Source organism: Perna viridis, chromosome 8 (assembly GCF_037379345.1).
Source record: "Perna viridis isolate PV_CMFRI_1.1 ecotype Kerala chromosome 8, ASM3737934v1, whole genome shotgun sequence".
NCBI classification, from domain to species: Eukaryota; Metazoa; Mollusca; class Bivalvia; order Mytilida; family Mytilidae; genus Perna; species Perna viridis.
This window is the reverse complement of record NC_142452.1, coordinates 20,200,651-20,221,807: the sequence shown is the minus strand read 5'-3', so window position 1 is coordinate 20,221,807 and position 21,157 is coordinate 20,200,651. Positions and strand designations below refer to the sequence as shown.

Sequence of the window (21,157 nt, the reverse complement as noted above, 5' to 3'; positions counted from 1 at the left end):
TAGGTTTTCCGTATTATAGCCTGACAACCCCAGCATGTAACACGCCAGGGGTACCCCATTCCACCACCTGGGGCACACATCCCAGTTGCTCTGTGGGCAGAGCGCCTAGCCCCCGGCTAGATTTCTGAGCACTATTTAGTCGCCTTTTACGACAAGCTTAGCGCTGCTGCAGGCCTATTCTTTTAACACCCGGACCTGCACGGGGTAAATTAAATAGAGATTCTAACGAAAAGTCAATGACAGTGATTTGAAATGCTGAATGTACGTACATGTTACGTTGGTTCTGAAACCAAACGATACTTGCACTGCCTCTGGATGTATTTTATACAGCTGCGAAACAAGTACTATAGTATACAGTTTTTGTCCAAGGAAGCATTTTTCAGGCTACAAATGTATATAAGAGTAATCAAGGGAACCAAGATTATAGCGGTAATCAAATGAATGTAATCCAGGGACAAAGACCAGACATGGAAAACGGACATACAGAACAAAGAACATAAAGTAACTAAAATCATACATACAAAGTAGCAAAAGCAAATGAGCAACTCTGACTCCATTAAAACTGGGAGCATGAAACAGGAGCACCGGTAGGGTAAGCGTCCTCTGCTTTTCTAGAAACACCAACCATAAAAATTCAAGTCCGGGGTAGTCGAAAGAGAAAAGGAAACTATGACACATTGAACAAATCAGTTTTTATAGCGTTGATGGATACACCATAACGATCCACGAGTTCATGATGACGACCATAAAACTTCTGTAGTGATGACTTCAATCTTGTAGCAATATAACCCTGTTCCAGAATCCTATTTGTTAGAATTCTAGTGCGATATAAAGTCTGCGTAGTTTTGGGAAGCTCTGGCATAACGTAAGAGTTGTGATATGAACACTCCATACGCAAGTGCTGAAGGAATGTTGCCACAGAGGAAAAGGAAAGTTGACAATTCTGAATGAAATGTCATCACGTTGGTTGTAAAGTTTGGTCAACAGTTTTTTTCTTTACCGTCGATTTTTAAGTGTAGGTCAAGATATGAGGCTGACTTCACAATGTCTGTAGTATCCTTTATCTCAAGTTCTTTGGGGTAGATGCGAGGTATCAAATTCCCAAAATTAAGATTGTTTAAAGGTAATACGTCGTCTATATATATCGGAAACTGAGATTAAAGGATCTAGCTAAACGATGTTCTTTCTTTCGGATCAGATCAGCTTTAGAGTCGGCCTCATATGAGTGAAGGAAAAGGTCAGCTAGTAAAGGAGCACAATTTGTTCCCATTGAAATGCCGACCGCTTGTTGAAAAACGCGTCCACCACACTGGACAAATATGTTGTCGATTAAAAATTCCAGAATTTTGTAAACATCTTCTTCTGTATATTTGGAAGATGATTTGGAATTATTTCTTACAAAGTATTAGGAATCTCTACCAAGAACTATATATTTATATCTAGGTGTACCATCTTTTCTGGGAAAACAACAATGTCTAATGTTTTTAAGTCGGGATATTAACTACGTATGGGGAATAGAAGTATACAGTGTTGAAAAATCATAGGTTGTAATGCTATTACATTCTGATAATAGTGTTGAACTGATTGACTTCAAAAGATCTTTCGAATTTTTCAGGATGCACATTGAATTAATACTAATTAAGACTAATGTAAAAACAAAGACCTTACAGACGTAAATTCTTAGCAAATCACACAATACCAAGTTGGTTCTATGGCAGACTAGAAATGAACAGGCTTTTTTAGGGAATTGAAAATGGAGCATTCCCAAACACTGAATAAGCCTATATATATGTATATATTTAATAAATTAGTATCACTGCAAAACATTGTATATTGGTATAGTGCTGACAGCGGCGTCACCGTCGGCGGCGTCCGTATCCACTTGGTTTTCGTGCGAGGACTTTATAGTTACGGTTGATCAATTGTTATGAAATTTTGACATGATTTTATTACCTACTACATAAATGCTCTTATTTGATATTGAGTTTATGGCCCCAACCATTTTAAAATAAAGGCCACCCATGTAACTGACAGATACCACACTTTAGGTTTCTGTTGATCTAAAAAAAAAAAAACAAACTGAGAGTCCAGAATTTTATCATGTTAACCTGTATAAAGTGAAATGGCCAATCCTTAATATGATATAGCAAGTTCAGCACATCCATGCAAGTACACCTTCAAGGTGTTATATGTATATGACTTGTCTTATGGTAATCCATAGTGGATTTGTTCCCCATTTAGATGTTTAGTACCACATCTTAATGGATATTTATCAACATGTGCATAATTCAGTTATTGATATCAATAAATTGAGAAGTTTCTAGATAATGCAAACACGTTCACGAAAAATCGTATGAGTGTTCAAATTTGCTCTTCGGGCAATACCAGTCTGTGTCCACACTTGTTAAAAAATAAATAGTTTCAAAAATCTTTATTGATAGAAGTGGTATATTTAGAATAAAAACAATTCGTACTTTGCAGTAATTGCCAGAAAAAAAACATGTTAATTCGAATTCTATAGATAATAAAAAAGTAAAACAATGTGGTCTGGAAAGTTCATCAAGGAGGGAGATAACGCATAAGTTGTGATATAAATATTCCACACGCAGGTGCTGAAGGGTTGTTGCTACAGATAAAAGGAAATACGGAATGAAAAGTCATCGAGTTTGTCGTATAGTTTGGTCTATAGTATTCCTTCATAATCGATCATTAAATGTAGGCCAAGATATGAGGCTGTCTTCACAGTGTATGTTATATCTTTTATCTCAAGTTCTTTGGGGTAGATACGATTTATGAAATCCCAAAGCGGGAATCGTTGAACGAAAATATGTCATATATATATTTGAAACTGAGATCAAAAGATCTGGCTAAACGATGTTCCTATCTTGGATCCAACCAGCCAAAAAGTCAGCATCAATTAGGGAAACCCATCCTTTAAGAGAATCTCTGAAAGTTTGAGATGTCGAACGCATGAGCCGACTAAACTGACGCCAATGATGTTTTGAAACATCAAGTTTAATGCAGATAATTTGTTTAGGTATGATTTTTGTACAGTAAAATATATGAAAGTTTTGCGTAAATACAGATTTATCCAATTTAACTTATAATCAGTTAAGTGACGTTATATTATCCTTTCGAGATTCAAAATGCGAAAAAGCAATGGTGTTGTAAACATTGTAAAATGTTTTAAAAGTATTTTATGCATGACCATATTCCGTTACTGTCGAGTATGTGATCTGGACACGGACTTTCTCTGTGGAACGCGGGTATTGTTAAATAAACTTCTGAATCAGGGGTATATTAATCCTTTTTAATATCATCACTACATAAGTTTTAGGTTCATATCACAATCTGATCGACCGTTATGAAGTTTCAATCTTACAGATAATACGAGATCTTCAATTAGTTTCGACTTCTTACAAGACCACATAACTTGACGCGTTATGGCCCTAATAAAGTAGTTCCATTGACACAAGTCAAAGTGTCATGGGATTCACTACGGTTCTGCATTACAATCATAAATCATACCGCTTTCCTGAAAGTGCGTTGAAATTTCCAAAGTTTACATGCCTATGTCTACAGAAATAAGAGTCAATTTATTCTCTACCGGAAGTAGATGTTTTTGATATTGATTTTTTTCTATATTTTTTTTCTATTCCTAATCATAGCACACTTCATCAGTTAATGACTTTGCTCAGATAACAATGCCAAGGGTTTGCATTTTCAAAAAGCCTTTTGTTTCTAACCTTTATTAAATAAAATGTTCCTTAAATATGCCCTATATTCGAATATGCATGAGCAGTTCCTGCTAAATTGATGTTAAAATTTTTATTACATTTTGTGTAAACTCAAATTATCCAGTATTTGGAAAATATTTATATTTATTAATATATTAATTTATTAGTGTTTTGTATTGTGACGGTTGAAATTGACACCTCCTTTTCAACATACTATGATTATTCCTGCATCCTGTCAATTGCCCTACATTTAATATGCTTCACAATTTTCAGTGCAATACCAGATGTCATGGCTATGTGATATTAGATGTAATGTAGTAATCAATTGCACAAAATATAATTTACAAACCGGTATGGCATCAACAACAAACGGCTTCAAGTTCATCAATATTCTCAGAAGACTGATGGTTACAAAAAAAATGACAAGATAAGAGCGCTTTTACAGATACATTTAGTATTAAAAATATTTATGTCTGTTGAATTCCGTGATAAAATATTTATTCTAAAACATCAACGTTATAATCCTTTACCATGGTGCCATGATTATGTTAGGTGAAACGATATAATGGTAGGCGGGGTAAGGTTTAAACATCTATTTCTTTTAATGAAGTTTGTCTTCAACTGATTTAATTTGTAAATAAAAGGCACAAGAAGTTAAGAATCATTCACATTAATGGACTGAATAGGACCAAAGTTTGATTAATAAATTTTGTTCTATTTCTAATAACTCAATGCAATCTTTACTAATAACTTAAAACATGCATTTACACTATTAGTAATACACATTGTGAAACTTAAAATTAATTGATTTTTATAATCAATTCCTAGTTGTACACAAAAGTGCAAGCAGTTCTAATCCGATCCGCAGCAGTACAATCCACTTGTTCTAAAAATAACAAATCGGCCGGTAACTTACAAGACTTTTACTTTGAGCGACTTCTGAGTTTCTACTTTCTACGTTAAATTGTAATTTTTTTTACAGCTAAAAGGTCCACGGATGTGTTTTGTAGAACGTGTAACATTTTTTTAATCATAAAAGTATATTGCGTAGAATTACTAAAACAAACATCCGTGATAATTTAACACTTACACCAAGTTAACAGAACAAGGTTGGCCTTTCTTATTCAGTCACTGATGGAGCCTTATAACTTTACTACTACTGTGATGTTGGCATCTACGACCTTCACTCTTTCTATTGATCTAAGACGATCTTTCCTGATTTGAAGTTTTCTGTTGGTATATCATATTGTGAAAAGTAGACACATATATTAGTCACTTGTCTAGATTGATACAGATTTGGAATAATTTTTAATCGATTTTCACACTTCTTGGCCGGTGTGAGATAAATGTTTCTCGTCTCTTAAGACATTTCAGTTCTCAGGAGCTGATTGGTCGAAATACAAAGGACCGATTGGTTGCTGTGAGATTGTGTCGCATTGTCTATACAATCTTATTGGTCGAAAGTGACGTTGTGACGTTTCTAACGTTATTCTCTCGTAACAACTGTTGACGCCATAAAGCCTGAATTTCCGTCATGACCAACAATGCCGGAAGGCGTCTTATAATTCGTTATGAAAAATTAAGATAAACAGGGTCTAGGTGATTATGTCTATAGCCTTCACTGTTTCTATTGATCTAGAAGATCTACCTTGATTTGAAGTTTTCTGTTGGTATATCCTATAGTGAAAGATAGACATGTAAAAAATCACTTGTCTAGATTGAATAAAGATTAGACATAAAACTATATCGTACCAGTTATTTGACACAAGTATGTATTTATTACCAAATCAATGTCACTGACATCTCCAAATACAAGAAGATATCGCTTGTTTTATTTTAAGGTCGGTATGGATGGCTGTGGAAATTTTGAGAAAATGAATGTAAAAAATTGAAATTCAAATTTTATGGCAATACTTCGGGAGACAAATTGTAGGCAAAACAATTCTGCTGAAATGTTCATTCAATTACATTATGTATATTGTTGTACAACAGATATATAATGAAAATGAAAAAAAAACTTTTTTTTTTTTTTTAATTTTTAAAAATTTGAAAAATTCATTACAATTTAAAAAAAAGATATTTTTGCTATACATTCCAGTTGCCCTATTATCAACATACAATTTAATCCATCCAAACAAATATGATCACTAAGAAATATATTTTTTTAATCAAACAGATAAAAATTTAGTTGAAAACCGATTAACAGTTACAGGTCTCAGGTAGTTCTAATACAAGTAACAAACGTTTATAACGTATAAATTTATAGTATGTGTATAATGAAACAGTCTGCCAGACATAGATAGCAATTTTAATTTGAATATTTGTGTCGTTTGTCACTATAATATTGGAACCGTTTTGGATTTACTCGCTTTTCTCAAGCTGTAATGTAAAGATAACAATTATATTGGTTGTCAATTGTTTAGGAAATGATTTAATCTTATATGAGACAATACGTGGTGCAAAATACAATTAGAAACGTACTTCACCGGATATATGGTAAAGACATACAATACGTTCACATATCACTCTTCAAAAGCTATAACATATGCTTCCTGCTATGAGAATATGATTATTTAATACGTAGTTATTTGACAGAAGGAAACTGAAGCAACCATATAATTTACATCGCAATGTGACCACAAGAAATTATAGATGGTTATGAAAATTATCTTTTGTTTTATATTAGTTCTGTCAAGAAACACATGCGTCTGTGCGAAATTGTTTTGACCTGATGACCATGAATCAATTATAATTGCAATAGATGGGAATATTACTGATCCAATGTCGATGACATTAGGAAAAGATTCGTTTAAGAACGTTTAGGTCAAAACAATCACATTACCGCCCAGACGTTGTGTGTCTAATCATTCGTCCTTGTATTATCGTTGGCGTAAACTTTTTAATCACTTATGTCGAACTTTCTTAGGTAAACCGATTCAACCAAGCAGTTAATACATTTTTGTAGGTATAGACCAATTAGGGCGAATTATTTCACAACATTAACAAGACTTGTAGAGATCCCACTAATATATTAATGTCATAAAACACATGTATATTCTAAAGGAATGAAATCGACATGTTAACCGCCCAACACAGTCTTAGCTTTTCTTACTTCTGGTTAAGCGACTTCACAATCGCGTCGTTTAATGTACAGAAATAAATTGATAAAGTAACAAACAAAAACAAAAACAAAACAAAACAAAACAAAAAAAAAAAACAAAAAAATAAAAAAAAAAACCAAATCTTAGCTTTCAATTAACTGTGTCCTAACCTGTTGCATTCAATACTTTGTTTTACAGTTATTTTGTGTATTTGATATGTTTCATACACCAACGCTGGAAATTCGTAATTGTTTTCATCAACGGAATAATAGTTTTTTTTCCTGCATGTAAATACATCCAAATTTTGTTTAATGGGTATATATACACAAAATACTAAAACGTGTTATAGGAATAAGGCGGATCACAATACATTTTTTTTCTTATGTTATGTTAATCACACAAGCATTCATGTCTTCGTGTCAACACCAATAACTCCTTTATGTTTCAAATTGTAAAATCAATAATTGATAAAGTTATCATAGTTCTACACGTCCTGAAGCACAAAAAATATTAGGCATATTATTTATTTTAACTGAGTGGTCACGTTAGCACGATCTATGCAAGAAAAACACAGATCGTCTACTAAAGATAATATTTTTACACTACACATTCACCATTTTCACCACCAATACTACAGACTTCACTTAAAAGCACTGAAAATATCATATGGCCGTTCTTGAATGGAGTAAACATTCTATGACCATTTAATGAATTATATGGGTTAAGTGGGCATGGAGACAATGTACTATATGAGAGTGGGAAATTTACACCCAAGATGAACTGTCACTACAAGTGATAAGTCTGAAGTATGCTGTTTGATTTGTCTGCTATATTAGCAAGATGATAATGGTATAAAATAATCGTGTTTTATGGTAGGATTTTATTCATCGTAATGCAAAATGACAAGTATTTTCTCATGAAATATGTAGGAATGATGTTAGTATGATGCTTATCTTTACATGTAATTGTGCTTTCAAACATTTCGAAAAGCCGAGTAAAGTATTTTTATTGGTACAGACAGACCAAATAACAGTAGAAATTCGTTTTCATGATAACAATATTTTGGGGAATGAGATTAAATTCAGAAAGCGGCAAAAGAGAGACAACCAAAATAATTTTTACTAATAGTTACAAATGCATCAAAGCAGTTCGGATCGTGATTTACATGAATTCGATGCGGTTGATGTATTTTGTAATCGTTATATATAATACGGTAGTATATTTCCATAATAAAGTGTGTAGTATATGCTATTGAATTGCGGATATAAAATTTGAATTTGAATTGGGGGTATTAAATTTGAATTTAAACCTAGTACTAATGTGTTAAATGGAGTCACTGTACATAAAATATATAAACAAACGTTTATACTCCGTTATATAGTAGAAGATGATATTTGTGGCCGTTATCTTTTTTATTTACCTTTGTAAGTAGTTTGTGACTAAAGATGTAGTTGAAAAACAGCAGTATTTTTAATGTGCATGTCTATTTGATTTTCCTAATTCCGAAAAAAAAAATATTGTATATTTGTTCTTATTATAAAGGAAAATATTTTATGGAAGTTGGGGGCCGTATCTGTCGGCAAAATATGTCAATACATGTACACTCTTTTTATACGAAATATCTAGTTCATTTCAACAAGAAACAATGTTACATTGAACTCTTGTTCCTATGTTTAGTCGCAACAGAAGATAAGAATTATGAGGAAGAAGTTTGTGATAGATTGTGTCTGTTTGCAAGGTATGATTTTGTTAGCTCACACTGAAACAGTACCAAAGTAGGTTTCTCTAGAAATGGAAAATGCTTACACGAAACACATTATATAATGCATAAAAATGCATATTGACGACTAATTCGTACGATATTGCATGATATATGTGATTCCGGTAAGTTCCCAAAACTATTGAATGGATGTAAAACGTTAGTGTTATTTTCTGTCGTTAAATTGAACTGTAGTATTAAATAATTAACGGAATGAAAAATGAAAGTGAGGTACACATTGCACTAGTTCAAATATGAAGTATTGTATTATGATAGTTTTGTTAATAAAAATTATCCTCGAAGAATATGTTTCTAAACTCGGTAGCGCGTATGATAAACATTGTCACAAAATATATACTAACAATATATATTAAAGAAGACGTTTATGTGTTGTCACATATTGCTCGATCCCAATATTGATGTGCAAATTACATGATGACTATAGTTAACATATGTAAATAATGTGCCTGATATAATAATGGTAAAATTTTTAACCACGTTATTTAAGAATTGGCTATGATAAAAATTTTGTCTATTGAAAAATAACATAAATTTTCCATGTGCATATTGTTTATTGTGCGAAGTGCAATAAACAAAATATGCACATGGAAAATTGGTGTTATTTTTCAATAGACAAAATTTTTATCATAGCCAATTCTTACAAATTAATTTTAAAACATATTTTTATCTTTAAAAATGAAAAAAGTAGCTCTGAATTTAACTGAATAGGGGCGTGTCAATATGTTTTATCCTTTGAAATATAACAAACTTATTTTAACCAATCAGATTACAGTATTTATATCAAATTAATTTATTTTAAAATATTCATTTATGATGATTTTCAAGTAAGAAAATGAACGGTTTGATAATCAAATCACACTCGTCTGAAGCTTGTCCTAATTACATACATAACCATGCCTTGTACTTACATGTACAAAGAAAGAAATAAAATGAGACATATATTTATACTTTTTCAGATGGTTTCCAGGAGCATTTGGCATTTTAATAGCCGTATGTATCGTAACAGCTGTTATTATTAGCCTTATATTCGGACTTTGTGCCTTGTGTGGATATCCACTGAAATGTTGTAAAACAACAGAGGCACCACCAAGAAGACGACAGGTTCAGCCAGTGTCTAACATTCCAATTAACAGCACTAGCCCAGCCGCAAATGGTACAAATAAAACAAAATCCTCGTATTATAAATTATAAGGATATTTTGTTTGTGAACGCTTGCGTATACCTTTGAAAGTTTCAATGTACCTAAGGCTGCATCCACTGAATATGTCATTTTTTCGACTAAGTGCAGTCCTCACTACTGGACAAAATGGCTAAATTATTTGCTATGGATAATAACCGTTTGCCACATCCAAGTATAATCAGCTTTGTTATTTTTCGATGTATTTCTGTCAACGACAAGATCGCACACAATTTAAAACGAGATGAAGAATGAATGACGACGAATATTGTATTGTAAATAAAATAAACAATTATCATTTATACATATAAATATAAGCAGAAAAAAACACGGACTGGTAGCGAACATTTTATCTTTCGTTTATAAATAAAACTCATATCGATTATGGAAGACCAGATACAATAACTAAAATTCAATTTAAATAAAAATTCGTATCTAGAGAATCAATATTGAACATACTCTGGTGCGATTCCATGCATCCACCGTAGAATCATACAAAGATGGTTAGCATAAAACGTTCATGTTTAATCCAATACTTTGTGTATGTTTTTTCAACATCAATTTTCGTAAATTAGTCTATGTCATTTTTAGCATAGCATCATTAACATCATAGTCATTTTGACCAAGCCCGTACGTTTTAGTTTACATTCTTATTCTACAAAATTCCCGTTTTAGTTTACATTCTTATTTCACAAAACAGTACGCTTACCCTACCGGTGCACCTGGTCCATGCTCCCAGTCCGAGTTGCTCATTTACTTTTGTTACTTTGTATGTATGATTTTAGTTACTTTATGTTCTTTGTTGTGTGTGTCTGTTTTCCATGTCTGGTCTTTGTCCCTGGATTACATTCTTTTGATTACTGCTATAACCTTGGTTCCCTTGATTACTCTTACACAATCTCCCTTTTTTCACAGATGCACGTTTGATTTCACACGATCTCTTCCGAGTCCTCACTTCATTCGTAATAGAAAAAATTGAACCTCCTTAACGTTATTCAGCCAACTGATTGAAACAATTTTCAAAATTGCAGTGTTACAATATTATAAGAATCCCTTAAATACTGAGGCATCATTTGTTGTATGGCATTTGGTAGAACGTCCCCGTGCTGGAACTGGCTTCCTATTGCATTGCAAAATGTGTGTGTGTTGATATTTCATTTTTACAAGTTGTTTTTGGATTTAGATCTTCCTTCGCAATTGATTATACTGCTGCTGATGAGAAGTTTTATTCTGAACACGTGTACAGCATACTGACATTTGCAAATTGATATCAGTGGATTTTTTGTATTTCAGCTAAACTTCGTTACATCATTAAAGGAACTAAGGATGCATTTGAAGAAAAAAAAACAGCGATGAACAGATGATAATGTTTCATTTTTTATAGTATTTGTAGACTTGCTCAAAGTCTGTATTAATATTTACTCTACAAAATATATAATATACACTATCAACTACAATCACAATTACACTGCTGCATTTTTTTTATTGTATCAAAACATGCCACGCCGTTTTCTTAAAGAATATATTTCGAATTAAAATGTGATGTTAAATTACACACTCATAATCCTACTGTGGAATTAAAATAAATTTATTTTTGAAGGTTTATGAAAGTTTTAGTTTGTAATTTAACATCATATTTTGTTCCCATACATGTGACGAGACTGGCGTGTCATACCATTCAGCCATGCACTTTGGTAAAACCAGTCTTGCTGTCTTTATACACTTTCATTTTGTAGATGGTTGTTTATCAAACTCACCACCATCCTATGGAGATGTACAACTGTACAGTGTTTACAAAAACAACGTTTTAATGAACAGAAACGAGAGCCCGCCACCAAGTTATTCTTCATTGGCTTAGATTGAAGAAATGTTTCAGCTTCCTCTGAATAGAATGAACTCATTTTTCGAGTTTGGAAACCAGTACATAACTCATGATCAAAAACTCTACATACTAAACCTTAATAGATGACAAACATCTATTACGAAGGATGACATGTAAATTATACATGCCTGTATCACGCTTTTTCATTTGAACTTGAATGAATGTGTCTGGATGAAACAGTGACAATTGCAGTCTATACATCGTTTTTTTTTCTTTTTTTTTATTTTTCTTATAAAAATCTATAATATGCGTTAGTTCACATGGCAGTTTATGCTTGCCTTTTATATAGTTCGTTTGGTTTTAAAATGTTAAATTCGCCTCGCATAATGGTCCTTCATAACTCATAATAGTCCTTTGTAATGTTGTGATTTCCTCTTCACATGAAACCACCTTATTACATTTTATTTCTATACTGATGGCAAATAATACAATCACGTCATGATATAAAAGATAGATGATTTTACAATTGCACAGTATATTTTATAAAACAACTTACATAGTCGGCTAAGCACGCTCAGCAAGACTATGGTTTCAACTTTAACAAGCCTTTGTTTTTCAAAACCATCGGAAGCTCGTGATTTTATCATATAAACTCCCATTTCAAAAGTAAATACAATGCTTGATAAGTTTTGTAATACTAGTAAGTCAAAAAATCTTTATTTATCACCAGTTCATAAATCGTAAACACAAAATATGCCAGAATTAAAGCGAATGAAACCTTTCGAACTCTATATTTTCTTTAGTGTTAGAACAACATGCGGAGATTTACAATGTAATTTTTGTCAGGGAAAGATTCATCATAAGATTGAAGGCATAAGTTGTAATTAATGAAGTAATATGTGTACAAACATGACCGGCTTATTTAAACGGTAAATCATACTTAACGATTTCTTCACCTCTACAATAACTTTTCATTGATTTATAAACAGCGTACACAGTCTAGAAGCAAGGCATACATTTAAACTAATTGGTATAATTTATTAGCATTCCTGTAAACGTTGACCACGATGCATGGATATAAAACGGCCGTGATCCCCAGACTCCATGTTTAACAATCATCACCTGGTCGTTTTGATTCAGATTTAACACCACGCTATTGGCTGCATTGTTGTATGTCTCATTTTTAGCAGAGGCGTACAAGAGCATTCTAATATTTCCATTTACTTTCAAACACATTTCTAGAACAGACGGCGTCTTTGTTAAGATTGTCGACGCAAAGAAGTATGTCCCTTTTACTGGTACAGTAAAAATTCCGGAATCTTTATCGTATCCTCCCCCGTTGTTGTTGATAACATGCTTGAATATAGCTGTAGCCCATGGGTCTATATTTGGGATGGATTGACTAATCCGGGCATGGAAGGAAACGTTTGGTACCAACCATTTACGCCATTCTGCTTTTAAATCTAAAACAATGAAATACAACTATCGTTATTTTTTGATAAACTAATTCAACTGGTGGATCAGGTATTTGTATAATTTCGTATTTAATATTATATTGTCTAATTGCGCCTTAGAGTATACTTCTAAAACATCTGATCTACAGCTTCATATGTTTTTGGTGAGATATCTTGTCAGATCACTTTATTCTTATAGATCTATGTCCGTTTATTCCACATATTGGACCATAATAATTTATTGACGTAAAATAAATATCTAACAAATTTAACATAAATATATTAGTATACGGATTGTTTTGCTTTTACCACTATTTTAATATTTGATGCTTCGTTCTAATAACCAAATCAACAATGACCACCTGCAATATCTTGCGAGTGTAGAACTAATGTTTATCAGCCAAATGATAATTTAAGCTCATTTAAAATGGAATGTATTTAACACTTAAACCAGATAATGGTTTACATTTACCCTTTTGAGGCTATGAACGCAAACATTACATCTTTGTGCAAAATAACACAAATATATGGGCATTGTCATGAGAAGAAACTGCATACATAAAAATCCTATTGTTTTGTTTTAAATTAAGCATTTCTACCGTTTTTGTAAACTGTCTGAATGTCTCAAACATTCATTTGTGTTCGTAAAGTACTTTTAACAATACGAATGTTCTATATTTGAAACAAAATGCCTACGAATTTTATTGCAACTCCATTTAACACGTTTATTGTATGTACGAGAAAAGGTGTTCCTTCAAATTCTTCCTTCTTCTGAAAATTGCATGTGAATGAAAGATCTTTTTCATTAATCAAATCGTTTATCAAGTCTTTTTAACTGGTGCAATCTTAGAGCTTCAATGAATAGTACAAGTGTATTCTTTTAGTCCAAAGAGAAGGCATTCATTTAAATAAAAATATAAAGATTCAAGGTCTGTATTGTTTAGATACACAGTAGTGTCTTTAATGAATGAAGGTAGCAAGTAAAGGTGAACGAAATCAGCGCGATACGAATAGTCTGCGTAGTTACGATAAGCTCCGGCATAACGTATGAGTTGTGATATGAAAACCCCATACGCAGGTACTGAAGGGATGTTGCCACAGTTGAAAGGAAAATCCACAATTCTGATTGAAAAGTCATCACGTTTTTTCGTAAAGTTTGGTCAGTAGTTTTCATTTACCATCGATCTCTAAGGACATGACTTCACAGTATCCTTAGTATCCTTTACGTTCTTTGGTGTAGATACGATGTACCAAATCTAACTATCGAAACTAGGATTGTTTAAAGATAATACGTCATCTATTTTCCGGAAACTGAGATTAAAGGATCTAGCTAAACAATATTCTTTCTTACGGATCAGATCAGCTATAACGTCAGTCTCATAAGAGTGAAGGAATAGGACAGCAAGTAGAGGAGCCCAATTTGTACCCATTGAAATGCCAACTGTTTGTTAAAAAAATGTGTCCACCAAGTACACTGGATAAATATATTGTCGATTAAAAATTACAGCATTTTGAAAACATTTTCTTCCGTATATTTGGAAGATTTGGAAGAAACTACAAACATTTTATAATTTCTTAAAAAAAAATCCACTATATTTGTTTCAAAGCGATACACTGGACAAATGTTTGTTTGTTGGGGTTTAACGTCCGAGCAGCAATATTTCAGCTATATTCAGACGATAAACATGAAATCGATGATAAAAATGAACATGAAATGATGATGAAATGAAAAAGGGATGGGACACAAGGACAATGGGGTCGACAAATTTTGATTGCCACTGGAAATAGGGAGAGGTGGGTAGGGTCGGGCAATTTAGCCTCCTGTGGCGGAGCCCTATGGTTCCTACTCCGGGAGGATACCACAGTAGGGTTCTTTAACGTGTGAGGAACGTGGCATCTTTCCCAACACGGTGCACCACTATGGTTTGCGGTCAGGTTTTCCGTATTATAGCCTGACAACCCCACCATGTAACACGCCAGGGGTACCCCATTCCACCACCTGGGGCACACATCCCAGTTGCTCTGTGGGCAGAGCGCCCTAGCCCCCGGCTAGGGTTCTGAGCACTATTTAGTGGCCTTTTTTGTGTTGGATTTAGATCTTCCTTCGCAATTGATTATACTGCTGCTGATGAGAAGTTTTATTCTGCACACGTGTACAGCATACTGACATTTGCAAATTGATATCAGTGGATTTTTTGTATTTCAGCAAAACTTCGTTATATCATTCAAAGAACTTAGGATGCATTTGAAGAAAAAAAAACAGTGATGAACAGATGATAATGTTTCATTTTTTATAGTATTTGTAGACTTGCTCAAAGTCTGTATTAATATTTACTCTACAAAATATATAATATACACTATCAACTACAATCACAATTACACTGCTGCATTTTTTTATTGTACCAAAACATGCCACGCCGTTTTCTTAAAGAATATATTTCGAATTAAAATGTGATGTTAAATTACACACTCATAATCCTACTGTGGAATTAAAATAAATTTATTTTTGAAGGCTTATGAAAGTTTTGGTTTGTAATTTAATATCACATTTTGTTCCCATACATGTGACGAGACTGGCGTGTCATACCATTCAGCAATGCACTTTGGTAAAACTAGTCTTGCTGTCTTTATACACTTTTATTTTGTAGATGGTTGTTTATCAAACTCACCACCATCCTATGGAGACGTACAACTGTACAGTGTTTACAAAAACAACGTTTTAATGAACAGAAACGAGAGCCTGCCACCAAGTTATTCTTCATTGGCTTAGATTGAAGAAATGTTTCAGCTTCCTCGGAATAGAATGAACTCATTTTTCGAGTTTGGAAACCAGGACATAACTCATGATCAAAAACTCTACAAAAGAGTTTTACACATACTAAACCTTAGTAGATGACAAACATCTATTACGAAGGATGACATGTAAATTATACATGCCTGTATCACGCTTTTTCATTTGAACTTGAATGAATGTGTCTGGATGAAACAGTGACAATTGCAGTCTATACATCGTTTTTTTTTTTTTCTTTTCTTTTTCTTTTTTTTCTAAAAATCTATAATATGCGTTAGTTCACATGGCAGTTTATGCTTGCCTTTTATATAGTTCGTTTGGTATTAAAATGTTAAATTCGCCTCGCATAATGGTCCTTCATAACTCATAATAGTCCTTTGTAATGTTGTGATTTCCTCTTCACTTGAAACCACCTTATTACATTTTTTTTTCTATACTGATGGCAAATAATACAATCACGTCATGATATAAAAGATAGATGCTTTTACAATTGCACAGTATATTTTATAAAACAACTTACATAGTCGGCTAAGCACGCTCAGCAAGACTATGGTTTCAACTTTAACAAGCCTTTGTTTTTCAAAACCATCGGAAGCTCGTGATTTTATCATATAAACTCACATTTCAAAAGTAAATACAATGCTTGATAAGTCTTGTAATACTAGTAAGTCAAAAAATCTTTATTTATCACCAGTTCATAAATCGTAAACACAAAATATGCCAGAATTAAAGCGAATGAAACCTTTCGAACTCTATATTTTCTTTAGTGTTAGGACAACATGCGGAGATTTACAATGTAATTTTTGTCAGGGAAAGATTCATCATAAGATTGAAGGCATAAGTTGTAATTAATGAAGTAATATGTGTACAAACATTACCGGCTTATTTAAACGGTAAATCATACTTAACGATTTCTTCACCTCTACAATAACTTTTCATTGATTTATAAACAGCGTACACAGTCTAGAAGCAAGGCATACATTTAAACTAATTGGTATAATTTATTAGCATTCCTGTAAACGTTGACCACGATGCATGGATATAAAACGGCCGTGATCCCCAGACTCCATGTTTAACAATCATCACCTGGTCGTTTTGATTCAGATTTAACACCACGCTATTGGCTGCATTGTTGTATGTCTCATTTTTAGCAGAGGCGTACAAGAGCATTCTAATATTTCCATTTACTTTCAAACACATTTCTAGAACAGACGGCGTCTTTGTTAAGATTGTCGACGCAAAGAAGTATGTCCCTTTTACTGGTGCAGTAAAAATTCCGGAATCTTTATCGTATCCTCCCCCGTTGTTGTTGATAACATGCTTGAATATAGCTGTAGCCCATGGGTCTATATTTGGGATGGATTGACTAATCCGGGCATGGAAGGAAACGTTTGGTACCAACCATTTACGCCATTCTGCTTTTAAATCTAAAACAATGAAATACAATTATCGTTATTTTTTGATAAACTAATTCAACTGGTAGATCAGGTATTTGTATAATTTCGTATTTAATATTATATTGTCTAATTGCGCCTTAGAGTATACTTCTAAAACATCTGATCTACAGATTCATATGTTTTTGGTGAGATATCTTGTCTTTATTCTTATAGATCAATGTCCGTTTATTCCACATATTGGACCATAATCATTTATTGACGTAAAATAAATATCTAACAAATTTAACATAAATATATTAGTATACGGATTGTTTTGCTTTTACCACTATTTTAATATTTAATGCTTCGTTCTCATAACCAAATCAACAATGACCACCTGCAATATCTTGCGAGTGTAGAACTAATGTTTATCAGCCAAATGATAATTTAAGCTCATTTAAAATGGAATGTAATTAATACTTAAACCAGATAATGGTTTATATTTACCCTTTTGAGGCTATGAACGCAAATATTACATCTTTGTGCAAAATATATATGCAAATATATGGGCATTGTCATGAGAAGAAACTGCATACATAAAAATCCTATTGTTTTGTTTTAAATTAAGCATTTCTACCGTTTTTGTAAACTGTCTGAATGTCTCAAACATTCATTTGTTTTCGTAAAGTACCTTTAACAATACGAATGTTCTATATTTGAAACACCTACGAAATGTATTGCAACTCCATTTAACGCGTTTATTGTATGTACGAGAAAAGGTGTTCCTTCAAATTCTTCCTTCTTCTGAAAATTGCATGTGAATGAAAGATCTTTTTCATTAATCAAATTGTTTATCAAGTCTTTTTAACTGGTGCAATCTTAGAGCTTCAATGAATAGTACAAGTGTATTCTTTTAGTCCAAAGAGAAGGCATTCATTTAAATAAAAATATAAAGATTCAAGGTCTGTATTGTTTAGATACACAGTAGTGTCTTTAATGAATGAAGGTAGCAAGTAAAGATGAACGAAATCAGTTTGTAGAGTTACACTACCGGTGCACCTGGTCCATGCTCCCAGCTTTTAGTGGAGTCCGAGTTGCTCATTTGCTTTTGTTACGTTGTATGTATGACTTTAGTTACTTTATGTTCTTTGTTGTGTATGTCTGTTTTCCATGTCTGGTCTTTGTCCCTGGATTACATTCTTCTGATGAGTTCAATCTTGTAGCAACATAACCCTGTTCCAGAAGTCTAAATGTAAGAAGTCTAGCGCGATACGAATAGTCTGCGTAGTTACGATAAGCTCTGGCATAACGTATGAGTTGTGATATGAAAACCCCATACGCAGGTACTGAAGGGATGTTGCCACAGTTGAAAGGAAAGTCCACAATTCTGATTGAAAAGACATCACGTTTTTTCGTAAAGTTTGGTCAATAGTTTTCATCGATCTCTAAGGACATGACTTCACAGTATCCTTAGTATCCTTTACGTTCTTTGGTGTAGATACGATGTATCAAATCTAACTATCGATCAGCTATAACGTCAGTCTCATAAGAGTGAAGGAATAGGACAGCAAGTAGAGGAGCACAATTTGTACCCATTGAAATGCCAACTGTTTGTTAAAAAACGTCTCCACCACGTACACTGGATAAATATATTGTCGATTAAAAATTACAGCATTTTGAAAACATTTTCTTCTGTATATTTGGAAGATTTGGAAGAAACTACAAACATTTTACAAACATAATTTCTTAAAAGAAAATCCGCTATATTTGTTTCAAAGCGATACACTGGACAAATGTTCTTTTCTTGGGGTTTAACGTCCGAGCAGCAATATTTCAGCTATATTCAGACGATGAACATGAAATCAATGATAAAAATGAACATGAAATGATGATGAAATGAAAAATGGATGGGACACAAGGACAATGGGGTCGACAAATTTTGATTGCCACTGGAAATAGGGAGAGGTGGGTAGGGTCGGGCAATTTAGCCTCCTGTGGCGGAGCCCTCTGGTTCATACTCCGGGAGGATACCACAGTAGGGTTCTTTAACGTGCGAGGAACGTGGCATCTTTCCCAACACGGTGCACCAATATGGTTTGCAGTCAGGTTTTCCGTATTATAGCCTGACAACCCCACCATGTAACACGCCAGGGGTACCCCATTCCACCACCTGGGGCACACATTCCAGTTGCTCTATGGGCAGAGCGCCCTAGCCCCCGGCTAGGGTTTTGAGCACTAATTAGTGGTCTTTTACGACAAGCTTAGCGCTGCTGCAGGCCTATTCTTTTAACACCCGGACCTGCTTGGGGATGGACAAATGTTTGTAAATAAGCTTTTCAAATTCTCTAAGTTATAAAGTAGGTAAGTAATTGTTTATTATAGTGACCTATGATATAATAAACAATGATAAAATACAATTAGATGATAATATTAGCCCCCCCCCCCGCTCAAAGGATAAATAAATCACCTAGTCAATTATTTTCAATTTAACTTCAAAATAGCTATAAACCACGCTTCAAACTGTAAACAATAATGAAATGATTTTAAATATCTAAAGAAAATTTAAGCAGTCAGATAAATGTCGTCTATCAAATTCTTAAAATCTCAAAATATTTACAACGATTTTAGATAGTTAATTTTTAGAAAGAAAAAAAAACAACAACAAGATTCTACATAAATACCTGTTTAGCATTTTAAAGACTCGAAGTTTGCGGTAAACAAAATGTCATCAATGGTTTTATGCACACGGACATAATATTTTGATTATTGAAGTAAAACAAAAATACGTGTATTTTTTTTTAAAATGAAAATGAAAGCCTTTTTCATGAAAGTTTTAAAGTTTGAAACATATCTTTGTGTACCTTCTTTCAATTGATCTGTCACATTTTTCATTACAACACCGAAAGAATTTTCGACAGCATGCTTCACTTTGTTGTTTATTAAACCGCGGATCTGGTTGTTCAATCTTGATGCATCTACTTCGGCCTTTAATGTAGCTTGCAAAGTGTCTGGCAGAGGACCATCATCACTCGTCGACATTACAACTGGCAAAACAGAGCAACATGTTGTGTATATAACGACATAAAGTGTAAACCATACGTTGGAGCACATTATGCAATCCGTGCGTATGCCCCCACTTATAATCCACGTATTAAAGCGAGACACGGTAAAACCTTAGTTCATGCCTTTATTGACTGAAAGTCAATGGAGAAAAACAAAGTACATTTTTATTTTTTGTAGCAACATGTTAAAAATCACTGAATAAGCATATCCGTTGGTTTAATAAAGGATGTTTATGAAGTTATGGATATCCGAAAAGGACGTCATCCGGAATTAACAGGTGTTTCAAATTATAAAACGCAAAAAATGTAAAGAATAGAAAAACACATAAAATGTATCTAGTTTTGTGACCCTATTACAATACCCGATATAGAGCATTTTGGATATTTTGCAGACCCATACCAAAAGTATGTTTGTTCCCCACACACTATTCTCACTAACTTAGTAGCCGCTTTTCGTACTTCTAAATGCACCATTTTGTCTCAGAGACAGGCTTTTTAGACTACGGTTATCAAAATATGTCTCATAAGCTGTTTCGAAAAATTATTTCCAATATCAATTCCTTTTCTAGAAATATTTGAATTCTGACTTGAAAATTATATATAGACGATATATTTTATAATATCAACAAATCTATTTTCTGTCATTTAAAGCATATCGTTTTTTGTATTAAAGTGAACTAATTATAGGAGATGGCTTCCAATATATCATCAATGTATCATCTGGTCGTGAGTTTCATAAAAAGTCTAGAATTTCCCCAAACCGTGTGTTTTTCCTCAAATCTTCAATTTCAAGTGATCTAATTGGTCGGAATTTGATTTGAAGAAAGATTTCTTCTTGAAATCTCAATTTAAAGATT

At 33.1% G+C, this 21,157-nt stretch overlaps 2 protein-coding genes across 2 annotated transcripts; one reads left to right on the top strand and one right to left on the bottom strand.

The window, feature by feature from the left end:
* The first annotated feature begins 8,167 nt into the window (after positions 1 to 8,167).
* LOC148609699 (uncharacterized) lies at positions 8,168 to 10,366 on the top strand. The gene is made up of 3 exons (XM_088540871.1): positions 8,168 to 8,262; positions 8,516 to 8,576; positions 9,575 to 10,366. The coding sequence occupies exons 1-3, from the start codon at positions 8,226 to 8,228 to the stop codon at positions 9,807 to 9,809; spliced, it is 333 nt and encodes a 110-aa protein (XP_088396997.1). The 5' UTR covers positions 8,168 to 8,225; the 3' UTR covers positions 9,810 to 10,366.
* A 6,161-nt stretch (positions 10,367 to 16,527) lies between these two features.
* Positions 16,528 to 20,441, bottom strand: LOC148609698 (heavy metal-binding protein HIP-like). Its single transcript, XM_088540870.1, has 2 exons — positions 20,100 to 20,441; positions 16,528 to 17,289 (listed from the first exon to the last, which is right to left on the bottom strand). The coding sequence occupies exons 1-2, from the start codon at positions 20,347 to 20,349 to the stop codon at positions 16,850 to 16,852; spliced, it is 690 nt and encodes a 229-aa protein (XP_088396996.1). The 5' UTR covers positions 20,350 to 20,441; the 3' UTR covers positions 16,528 to 16,849.
* Positions 20,442 to 21,157: the final 716 nt, after the last annotated feature.